The sequence below is a fragment of the Carassius gibelio genome, chromosome A25, assembly GCF_023724105.1.
Source record: "Carassius gibelio isolate Cgi1373 ecotype wild population from Czech Republic chromosome A25, carGib1.2-hapl.c, whole genome shotgun sequence".
Taxonomy (NCBI): Eukaryota; Metazoa; Chordata; class Actinopteri; order Cypriniformes; family Cyprinidae; genus Carassius; species Carassius gibelio.
The window spans coordinates 7,543,998-7,556,414 of record NC_068395.1 but is presented as its reverse complement, the minus strand read 5'-3'; the positions used below and the strand labels follow the sequence as shown (position 1 = coordinate 7,556,414).

The 12,417-nt window shown below is 35.9% G+C and overlaps 1 protein-coding gene across 2 annotated transcripts in view; it reads left to right on the top strand.

Moving 5' to 3' along the window:
- Nucleotides 1–12,417, top strand: part of LOC127947336 (G1/S-specific cyclin-D2) — a 131,747-nt gene that overhangs the window by 101,573 nt on the left and 17,757 nt on the right. Inside the window, exon 1 of one of the 2 annotated variants that reach the window (XM_052544403.1) lies at nt 5,978–6,906. The exons of the other annotated variant lie outside the window; for it this stretch is intronic. Coding sequence (XP_052400363.1) covers nt 6,679–6,906 — 228 coding nt within the window. The 5' untranslated portion in view covers nt 5,978–6,678. Of the gene's footprint in view, nt 1–5,977; nt 6,907–12,417 lie in introns of those variants that run through there. 2 annotated transcript variants of the gene reach the window in all.

Genomic DNA, 12,417 nt, shown 5'->3' with positions numbered 1-12,417 from the left:
TGTGTTTTGTGGTCAAGCTGAGGGCCACTCATATGCCTGCTCTTTCTGTTGTGAAGCTCCACTCTACAAGTTTTAATGAATGGTGTGTGCTGTATACGCAAGCGTGGGTCTATTAAAGATAGAAGAAGGGAGGGGAAAAGAGATGCTGAACTTTACATGACTCTTCAGTAAATAGTGGCGGGGAGGGCCGCAGCCACAGCATGACAATTCCAATGATGGCGACCATTCATAGACACAGGAAATGCTTGACTTCACACCCTGAGAGACGACGACAACATCCTGCTTGTGTTAAAGTATGAGGTTTACACTTGGTTTGTTTGAGTCCTTAGAGGGATAGTTTACCCAAAGATTAAAAATCTTTCATCATTTGTTCACCCTCATGTCACTCCATAGCTGTATGACCTTCTCCTGCAAAACACTGAAGAAGACGGTTAAAATGGTTTGTCTGCACAATGCTAGTCAATTGGATCCAGTGAACTTTTTGGACCCCATTTTGCATTGGTATCAGTCATGCAGCAGGTTTGGATCAGTATGAGGGTATGTGAATGACAGAATTAAAATCTTTGGTTGAACTATCCCCATAAATGCATATGTATAAGGCACACTTTGAAGTTCAATTTTTGGTGTGCATTTCTGTCTTTGTGTTTCTCACAGTGACATTGATGTCTCAGTTTCACTAATTGGATACATGCAACAATTTACCTAGATGATAGTTTGGCTGGAACATGCAACATGAGTTTAAAGAACCGGGTAATTTTCTAGAACTAACTATCCCCCCCCCCCCTCTGACCTAGATTATGGACCCCAGACTCAATCCTACGATTGTGTAGATGAAGGCTTGACTAAGGGCGACTGATTCAGGATTTGGTGGCATGACTGTAATGCATTCCCATGCCCTCGATAGGAATTTTGAGGTAGCTTTACTGCAATCACTGCCTTTTTCCATGGCTCATCTGTTCATAACAGCTTCTATTCACTGTCAGCAAACTTCCTGAACCACTCAAGCTAAGCACCATGGAAGAAGCTGTCACTTTAAAGGTTTTTGGTCTCTCCTAGCCATCTTTTATGGCTGAGCACTGGGGTCCAGATTGGTTCCTCCGCAGTTCATTAGAAGCTTGTTGTGTGTTCTCTCTTTCTGGCACTCTCATGGAGAACTTTGGGGAAGTCAGGGGGGTTGACCCTTGACATGCTGGGAAGCTCCAGAGAGTGGAAGTTGAGCCTAGAGAAATCAGCGGGGGGAGCAAGGCATTTTCATCCCACATCCCCAGCAGAGTTTCACTTCCCTCATTGAATGGCTTCTTAGCATTCACACCCAAGACTGAAGTGGACAGTTCTGAATTCTGAATCAGCATGGAGGGAGGGTAATGGAGATTACCTTCCTGGAGAGACAGCCAGAGATATGAAGGGGGTGGGGGGAATGGAAGAAAAAGAGAGAATGAGAGAAATGAAGAGGGAGGATGTAAGAAACGGGCTCTTTGGACCCCTGAGGAGATTGTTGGGGATACGAATCCAGGTCTGGTTCCAGCCACGGCTGCTGTTTATAATTCCCCTGCATCGCTAAAAATAGTGCTCTCCTCTCCGGAATGATTCAGGAAAAAAGCTGCATCCCTTTTTATAGTCTTTACATGACACAGCATGTCAGTGTTGTTTTCTTTCCTCTTCCCCCCTTGTCCCCCTGTTTCTCTCACACAAAGCATCCCTCTGTCTGCGGTGAAACACATGTATTAGATTGAGAGTGCGGAAAGCAAGGGTCACACTCCTGTCAGTAATTGCAATGTGATTATGAATGAGCTAACGTGATTAAGGCAGAGGAGTGATTGAAAGGTGAGTGCCGGCCTGTGATGTGGACTGGCTCCTCAACTATGTGGAGGAATTCCAGAGGTAATGGATCATGAATGGCTTTCTCTACCCTACATGTGGACAAGAGGAGGGCAGAAAGTTAACAATGAGTCCTGTCCTTGCACGTGCAGCAAAATGGAAAATTAAAAACAGGGATCAAGATGCATCATTTGTGGTTGCAGAATTAAATTCAACATTCAGGATCTTTGCATGCTAATGTCTGACTTGAAAACCAACAGGAATGATTCTATTGATAGGAATGATTCTATCAAAATATATAAAAAATTAATAAGAAGGTGATTCTTTTGTTACATGACCATTCACTGACACATTATTGTAAATGTTCAGTAGAAACTCTCCAAACGGTTAATATAAAACATATGAAATTTAAAAAATGATTATGGCTATGAGCATTTATAATATTAGCTCTCTAAAGTAACTTTATGGTTTTGTTGCACTTAAGATGTATTACATTAAATTTGCTATATTATTAGTGTTGGGGAGTAACTAGTTACATGTAACAGTGTTACTTAATCTAATTACAAAATAAATGTAATAAAAATGTTTTTAAAACATTTCATATTTTCACACAGACACACAGATATTTAATTCATTTCTTTCCCAAAATGCATTGAAAGCTCTAAAATATGAGACACCAATGTTTCTGGAGTTAAGGACACAGAATAGGACACATACATATTTGATAACACTTTTATTTCCTATTTGAGTTCATGTATTCTTTTTTTTAGAAGGCATTGCTAGATGCCAGTGTTTCCTGACATTATCATAGCTATTACACTATTTCTTGTTATGATTTTAAATCCGTATTTAACCTCAGAACGTTTGCAAAGTAAAGGTGCTTACATCTTACTATAAATTACTAATATTATAATATTAATTAAAGTGAAGGATTTTGATCGGGTACTACTGTAAGGTTAACCCTGCCTGGTTTAAATGTTCGAAAAAGTTGAAAACATTTGTTAGAAATTTAGAAAAGTAATCAAATGTAATCAGTTACATTACTTTAATGAAATAATTGAAATAGTTACATACATTTTAAATATGGTAACTTGTAATCTGTAACCGATTACATGTATTTCTTAAGTAACACTGTATATAACATTTCCACTGTATCAGATGACGGATCACTGTCTGTACACCTATGGATAGTTGACGCATTATGTTGCTTATAATTTGCATAAAGTAAGATCTGTTCAACCCTGTTGTTGCATTGTCACCTTAAATAAGCAACTCTTAAGGTTAATGTTAAATTTATAAAATGAAAGTGCTTTGTTGCATTACCATGCAATAATGCATGATTGTTGAAATTCTGTATATCCCAAGCATATTTAGCCTAGCCCCCCCCCCCAGCAAACCCCTTAAAATATCCTCAAATAAGTTCTGAAACCGTGAATGTACTTCTTTATGGAAATCAAGTAAATATTTGGGACTGTTTTTAATTATATAAAATATTTTCATTATAAACAATCATTTTTCTGATTACATTTTCTTTAATGGCATTTTTGTTGTTGTAGTTGTAAATGTTTGAGGTGGAAATGATTGTGAAGTGTTTCAGTTTATGAAGAGTCAGTTTCATGAAGTTAAAGCAGGTGTAAACATCCAATGCCGAACACACTCTACATCTAGGTCTACTTTCGGCAACAAGGAATGTTTTTAGGAAACGGAAAAGGGAAATTCAGAACCGAATCCCTTTTGAATAGAGGTATCATTTGATAAATATCTGAAATGACTTGGAGTCACTCCAAACACAACAAACAGTTAAAAGCCAGAACAGAACCTCTCAGATCTGATAAAGTGACTTTCAGGCAGTTGTGTGGTTATGTTTCTGTGTTGCGTGTTGTGTATTTAAAACACAAGATTCTCACCATTCGGCATTTTGGAAAAATATGTAAGAATACATTACTTGCTTGCAAACATAGTCATGCATTTTGTCATGCAGCTCAGCAAGATGTTGAGGTTATGATAGAGCCGATAATTTTTCACACTTGACAGACAGGTGCATTCAGCTAGAGAAACTGTCTTTCTCTAAATGACTTGAAAACCTAGTTTGCCCCACTCTCAGTTTGTTTTATCATTTTCATTTTCTGCTCAGTGCAGGGCGATGCATCACACCACATTTCTAACATGTAGCTAATTGGCCATTATGGTCGTATACAGCGATTATAGATTTTGTTGGCACGATTATCATGAGTTTATTCATTTCACAACATTACTAATGTATAAAATCACATGAACACTTTAGATTTTAAAGTGTTATTTATTGCTGCCTTTTGAAACATCCATGTCAGGGTTTCCCTTTTGAAAATAACAAATGGAAATAGATCACAAAAGTATTTATTGTTTTTAGTTTGTAAATTCTTTTACAATTCATTTGGACCTGAAGTACAGAAATTGGAAACATGGTGTAAAAGGTCTTGCTGGTTTTTGACTTATAAATAATATTATAACAGGGATAATAAATAATAATGCTAATGAAGTATTATTGTTAATATAAAACTAAAAGGCGATTAACTTAACTTTTATTTATTCCCCAAGGAAAACTGTTACTAATAAGGAAATTAACTGAACTGTCATTGTAATCAACTGTCATCGATCCATCCATCCATATTTATTTTAATAATCTGATAAAAGCATGTATAAATCGATGTTTGAAGTAACTAAAATCACAGCTTTGTTTGTAGAGAGATGGTAATTCACTCATGCAACTGTTATGAATAATAATTTAGCCATAAATAATAAGATTCACATGATGACCTTTCACCTGATGATCTTATCCAGGACGATTGCTCACGTTCAGACACCTTTAGCAATTTAGCGCATACAATTCAATTCAATTCAAGTTTATTTGTATAGCGCTTTTTACAATACAAATCGTTACAAAGCAACTTTACAGAACATTATGTTTCTGCAATATTGAGTAGTAGCTTATAAGTGGTGACTGTTAGTTTGTGCACGTATGACAGGATTTTTAGAACAATTAATACAAGAGAAGAATAAAAAGAGATGCGTTTTTAATCTAGATTTAAACAGAGAGAGTGTGTCTGAACCGCGAACATTATCAGGAAGGCTATTCCAGAGTTTGGGAGCCAAATGTGAGAAAGCTCTACCTCCTTTAGTGGACTTTGCTATCCTAGGAACTACCAAAAGTCCAGCGTTTTGTGACCTTAGGGTGCGTGATGGGTTGTAACGTGGTAGAAGGCTAGTTAGGTACGCAGGAGCTAAACCATTTAGGGCCTTATAGGTAAGTAATGATAATTAGTAACTGATACGGGACTTAAAGGGTAGCCAGTGCAGAGACTGTAAAATTGGGGTAATATGATCAAATTTTCTTGACCTGGTAAGAACTCCTAGATGCTGCATTTTGGACTATCACACAATCACTGGATGCTTTTGTCCATATTAGGGATTTCCTGCATGTCATAAGTTATTACTTCTATGAGTCTGTTTTGGATTTTCTGCACGAGAACACCTTCTGGCTTCGAGTATAAATGAAACGTGCACTGCATGAGAGAGTTCAGTGCTCCTGATGTTCACATCTCCTCATTTTGGATATGTATAAAACAGCAGGTCATGCAAAGACTATTAATACTGTCTCTGTGAACTTAAAGGTAGATTTAAATCTAAAAACCTCTAAAACACACCTGCCTGAATAAAGTGTGGGGGACAAATTTGCTAACATAATTCTACACAAAAGGTGCTTGTACTCTTATTGCTGTTTGAATGGGAAAACTTTAAAGGGTGGAGTAATTAAAAGGCGCAAAAAAAAATCTTTAACTTTTAAATTTAAAAAGGTCTTTTCTTTTTCGAAACAGTGTCACTAAATTTGCTGCTGTATCAAAACAGAAGCATCCGTTTGCAACAAAACGTGACGTTTTAAAGCGCGGTTAATTGCTGCCTCAGTAATCCTGTCATTTTTAAATGTTTCTATGCAGGCTGTTGCCTCATGAACGTTTGACTGCCATGGTCTGATTAAATAGATTCAATTTTATCAATGCATTATTCAAATAAGTGAATAGCCGCAGCAAATGTAGTGACAATGCATGGCAACTTAAGGAAACATACCCTGTCTTTCTTTAATCAATAATCAGTTTAATATAATTTTGCTCTCAATAACATTTCTTTTCTGTATACTCCTTGGTTAGCACTGTTATTCAAAGAATGTCAAGAATTGCTTTAATAAATAAATGCTTTAATTATTATCATTGTTTTCAGGGTTTCTTTTACCACTTAGCCAGTGCACAATCATCTGTAATTATTTGCATTTTAAATAAAAATGTATAAATCTTGTAGGTTAACAAGGTTAGCAGGAGATTCAGGCTATGTTCACACTGCAGGCAAATGTGGCCCAAATCTGATTTGTTTTGCTCACATGTGACTCAGATCTGTTTTTGTCATGAAAGTGTGAACAGTTCAAACCACATGGAATCGGATCTTTTCAATTCTAATTTGTGTCACTTTCATATGTGCTACTGAATCCGATACAGGTCAGATGTTTTGAAATGCGAGCGCAGTGTGAACAATCATGTCGGAATTCATGTGACATTTACATCCATCTAGATAGATAATCGGAATTGAGCTTTAAGGCTCACAGTGTGAACTTAGCCTCAGACTCACCCAACTAAAAGAATGCGACATCCAACATTATTGTGTCTGACATTTAAAAGCTGCAATTCCACAAATCCCTGAAAATGTATCCCCAGTATTAAGTTCACACAATAGCATCACAGCCAAAACAACCTCCACCCTTCTTAAATAAACCCAAACAGAATCATGGGTCTTTCCTGTGGGGACGTGCAGCTGGATCACTATTGATGTCCCATGTTGATCAATTCTCTTCATGGCTTCTGTATTGGGGTATCTGGTCTAGAATATGGTTTTATCCATACTCGAAAACCTGTTTACAGTCATCTTTGCATTTATTTCGGTATTTCATTCTTTTATTTTACTATGTTGAGCTCTGTACTGCCCTTTATCTCTCTCAGCTGTTCTACTGTGGTGTGTTATGGGTTCGTCGAGCTGGTATGCGGCAGGAATCTTTGGATCAAGGTAATTTCACTCTGTTTGAGATTTTCCCAGGATGTTAAGCTTCCCTTTACCTTTTGTGTGCCTCAGTGAGTGAGATAGCAAGCGACACATGTTGCAAACACACACACATTGGCTCCCGGGGTTTGACGCCAGCAACAGGGCAGGAGGAACTTGAAAGATACGGATCGTAAATTACACCTGACAATAGAATTTGCCAAAAGGATCATATTATTGCAGCCTGACAAAAGCGTGGGGCTATACTGTAAATTCATGTGGGGTAGGGTAATCGTGATGGAGGGCTATTTGATTTGTAATACCCTTTGCTGGAGGGCTAGAAGCCTGAATTGGGGACCTACCATTGAACCTTTAATATAATTTAATGGTATTAAGGCAGTATTTCACCCCAAAAAAAGAAAACCCATTTACTCACTCCTCATGTCATTCCAAATGTATTTTTCCCCACCCATAAAACACTTCTTCACTTTTAGTCCATATACTTTGTTCATTATATCACAAGTCTTCTGAAGTCATACAAAAGCTTCTGGCATTGATCTTTTTATGTTACAATCAATTTGGCTTTGCTACCTCTCTTATTAATTCCCTTAAAATGCAAACGTTTGAATAAAGTGAATGATAGCATATATTAGGTTCTGCTTCTTACACAAAGCTATCAGAAAACTCCAGAACACTTGGTATATACCGCATTAGAGGCATCGACCACTTTTATGATGATTTTATCATATTCAAACTTAAAATGTTCAGTCCCCAATTCAATGCCTTTGAATGGAAAAGAGCTAACAGCAAAGTCTTCAGAATTTTTTTTTTTTTTTTTTTAGGTTTGGAAGAACATTATGATGACAGAACTGTAATTTTTGGAAGAGTGAATGTTTTACATTTTTAAGGCATTCTAACTTTATAAAGTATTAATTTATTGTTAACTTACTCTATCCATCTCATTCAGTAAATATAACTTCAGAAGTGTTTTTAGGCTATGCGTGATTAGGACTACTACTAAAAAACCTAAATGAGGTGACACCTAAAGTATGCTGAATGTGAGAATTTGCAGATGATCTGTCTCACATCTATGGTTTAACCCCACCTGATTTTGCTATAGAGACCCACAGGTACTTATCCAAGACACAACTAGGTGACTAGGGCAACCAAGCTGCAGCGCACCTCAAGTTGCCATACCCTGTGTGTACACTGCAGGTGTGAGTGTGAGATTACAGGAGAACATGACAGGAACCTGCACAATTAAAACAGAACTGCAAAGCTTGCATTTGGATTAGTGCAGTAAAAAGTGCAGCTGGTTTTCAGCTGATAGAAAAAGCAACAAGATTCTGTGCAAAACGTTACACAAACGTTAATATAGTTTCAAGTTGGTTTCAAGATAGCAGAGAGAAAAGGCAGTGTTTCTCCTCCAAGCATGTTTGATCTCGACTGCTACATTGTTGACAAAGCTGAAGTATGCTCAGCTCCCAGGTGGAACTTCTCAGGATGTTTTCCCAGTAATGGAAGAGTCAGCCATGCAAAGTCGGGATGGCATTTTCTGTGCTGCTGACGAATTCTTGAGGGACATAACCTGCCCCCGAAATGTCCTTGCATTCTCCAACAAGGCTTTTGTTTCTCTGTGTGGGTTCTTTGCTTGGAGGGAGAGGGAAAAAATGGGCACTGGAATGGTAAAGTATCAGCCAGCAGCTGTTGCATGAGTGACAAACTCAAGGGCTTGTGATATGAGAGGAAGACAGCAGTTTACTCTGCAGTCCAACATAAAATGTGCTTGTGTGTTACACAGAAAAGACAGTACCTACACAAGGTATCTTGTGCACATTGAGCCCCCACTTTGATGGTTGATGGTTAATGTTTATATGAGGGACCGGGGGTCGGGAGTATGAATGCTGTAATGTTGGTCATGTGCTGGCAGGGGGCTTTTGACAGGGATCTACATTGTCAATTTAGACTAGACAGACTATGTCTGAAGAAAATGTCTGTCATCACATTTAGCTTTAGACGTCCAAAATGATAAAGAGGTCAAACTAACATAGATTCCTCCAGTCATTTTTGTGAGTGAACCAAATAAAGACTTTCTTTTTTCTAATAGGAGATATGCCTGAAGCTATTTTGTGACTGCTGCTCTATACAGTTATTTCCTAAGGTCTGATGCACCTGTTGTGGGTTTGTGCTAAATAAGATCAAATTGAGAAGCAGTGTGACAACGTCCCCATCAGTATGTCAACAATGCTCAATTCCTCTGCATCTCTCAAACTGCTGTTATCTTTTGGACACTTCTTACCTTTATTTGACTAAACAAAGACATTTCCAGTCAACAGTAAGACTTTGTTCATCTCATTTGTCTTTTTTAAATGAGATAAAAGTGCATTTCAAAGAATTTGTGAGGCTGTCGCGTCCCAGTGAATGTATAAAACATTTTACACATCAGGTCATTTAAGGCTTGTAAAGGTAAGCAAATTAATAATAAAAAGTAATATAGAGGAACTAATTGAGAATCATCATAAACTGTTTTAAATATTTACACATATCTCTTTATGAATTTTCTCCACAAACATTTAAAACTATAAAATAACTAATAGTTTTATTTTAATTCATATTTGAATGAATCTAATATATATATATATATATATATATATATATATATATATATATATATATATATATTAGCTTCAACCAGTATTTGCTATTTACAATAATTGTAAACTGTCAATTAATGAAGCATATCAAATATTTTTGTGATGGATGGCTAAGTGCTCTTGTTTTCATTCAATAAGGACATCTGCAGTTGCTCAACCACAACATTATAACTGTGAGAAATCTGTCATTTTGTTATTCTCTATGCCTTTTGACTAGGAATTTAATTTTTATTTTTGTTGTTATGGTAAAGACATTTCCTGCTTGATTGTTTTTTATTTAAAAAGCTTGTAGTTTATAAATATACAAGCCTGTTGAGTCGTCACCTGTTTATTCAAAAATACATGATTCTCCAGAAAATAAATGTGCTTTGTTCAGAGAACTAAGGAATGTGATCATATTTGTAGTAATTTAATAATTTACAAAATTGTGTCTGATGATGATGAACCTTAAAAAAAATTCTCTCTCTCTTTCTCTCTCTTGTTAAGTTGCTCAATTATGCAGAATTAAACAATAATATAAAAATAATTACATTTTTAAATTGTAAGTAAAAAAAAACTACTGAAATTAAATAAAACGGAATTAACTGAAGGTGGAGAATATTTTTGTAAATAATATAGTAAAATACAGAAGTGTAAAATTATATTTGTAATATTAGCTAGCACAAAAATTGTTTTATAAATGTATGTTTAAACATGTATATGTATATATATATATAGAGAGAGAGAGAGAGAGAGAGAGAGAGAGTTTTAACAATTTATTTGGTTTTGCAGAAACATTCTTCTAGAAAATATATTTATAGTAATCCAGAATAATTAAGTATTTAGTAATAATAATTATTTGTGGCTTTTTAGCAGCAATGGTTTCACATCAAGGAAGTGTTTGTTCAGTGCTGTGTGTTATTGCTGTAATGAATAAAACTGATATGAGCTTAAGTGAAGAGACCATTGTAAATGAGCAAATATTTGTCTGGGATGATTGTTTCATATAACTGTGATGCTCTGTCCATGTGTATAAATGAATTATATGTTTATATTTATGATGAGAGATAAATAAGATTATAATTACACCTTGAATTTATGAGGAATATAACTCTCATTGTTTTCGAGTAACAATATCAGAAAGACTTAATTATGGAAACCAAAACCTTAAACTCTTTGAGTTTCCATGGAAGAAAACATAAAGGGTAATGTGTGGAAAACTTAAATGTTAAATCAGCTGTGATATGTAGAGGGTCTGGCCAACTTTCTTTGGGTGTGTCTTCACGGATATCACGTTAATTGCAGGCATCCGGGAAATAGCTCGAGCTACTAGCCCAGTAGAGCGCTTGTGTGACGTCATTATTCCGCGAAAAAACAGCATGGTCAGGTTAGAATATAGAGGTGTGAGCCACAGACAGACATTTGAATCAGACCGTATTGAACCTTTTTATATTTATTTGAGAGCGGATATGTGATGTCCTGATGTGTCTTTTTTTAGACCTGCCATATATCATATAGGCTAAGCGAATTGCTTAAGATTGTTTGCTTACTGTGAAAGATAGGCTATATCCCGACGAAGTTACTGAACTTAAAGATGCTCATATTAATGTTGACTGCGTACAAAAAAAAATACATATAAAAATGTTTAGATTCTGGAATGTCTTATAATTAGCTCAAAGGAAATTATAATCAGATGAGAGTTTGACGTCACTGAATAAATGGAAATTCAAAACATTGCTGACATAGAGTGATGTTGAAATTTTTTATAGATGTGTATTTTATATTATAAAAAAATCTTATAAAAACATTAATGTGACGTTTGTTTAAATAGACACGTTAAAAAAACTTTCTAATAATAAATATTTGGGCAATTTATTAGTTATTGTTTTATTTTAAAAGAGCATTTGAATGAAAACCACCCACAAGAGATTCAATGCGCCAGAAAAGGAAAGCTTTATATCGTTAAAATGACAAAGGTTGCATCATTGATGTTATTATGACTCGTAGTGCCCATTGTTTTGCCCATTAAGGCGGCATTTAGATGTATGAAACTCACTCATGATGCCCTGCATTGTCGTAGTTTCACGTGTCGGCTGCGCGTGGGAGACACTGCAGTTTACATAACGCGCATGTTTTAATAAGGAAATGAAATTACTAAATGTTTCAGCGTTTGAGTTATTGGAATTGCTTAATTATCCCTAAATGTCATGCTGTTGCTAAAAGAAATCATGTTTGCATGCTCTGTTAATTTAGATTCATAAGGGTTAAGTACTATATAATAAGTATATAGATTAATGATATAGATTAATGAGCAGACTAACTTTGAAAATCTTAAGTCTTAAACCATTTCTATTTTTTTTTTCTTTTTTCCCCTTTTAGCATAAATTATAATCATTTTATGATCTCTATCATTTTTATATTATAGGATACGGATATTAAAATGTAGGCTATTTGAGCTTCTCAAAGCATCACTCTGAGGGTCGCAGATATTGCTTTCGCTCTGCTACATTTGGATAAATTTATTTATGACATCTGCATGCAGCACACTCTAAAAAGTCGCAAAGTTTATCAGGTGATCGGCAAAATAGATTAGGTTCTTGAGAGGTGGATCTCTAGAAGGTGCTCGCGCAGACAAAGTCTGCCCAGTAACAATCCGAAAGCCTCAGGCGCGCGCAGAAGAACTATTGGCTATTCAAAACGAATAGGAGAGGGGAGGAAACAGTCTACAGAGAGAGAGAGAAAAAAAAAAGTTTTAAAGAGACATTTCCTATCACATTTAAAAGTGTTGAAACGAAGCAACTGTTGCAAAGTAGCTGCGGTCTGTCCAGTTCTTCAGAATCACTGTAACAGGCTGGAGAACCTCGAGATGCAGCTTGACCAATAACTCACGTTCTCTAGAAAGTCT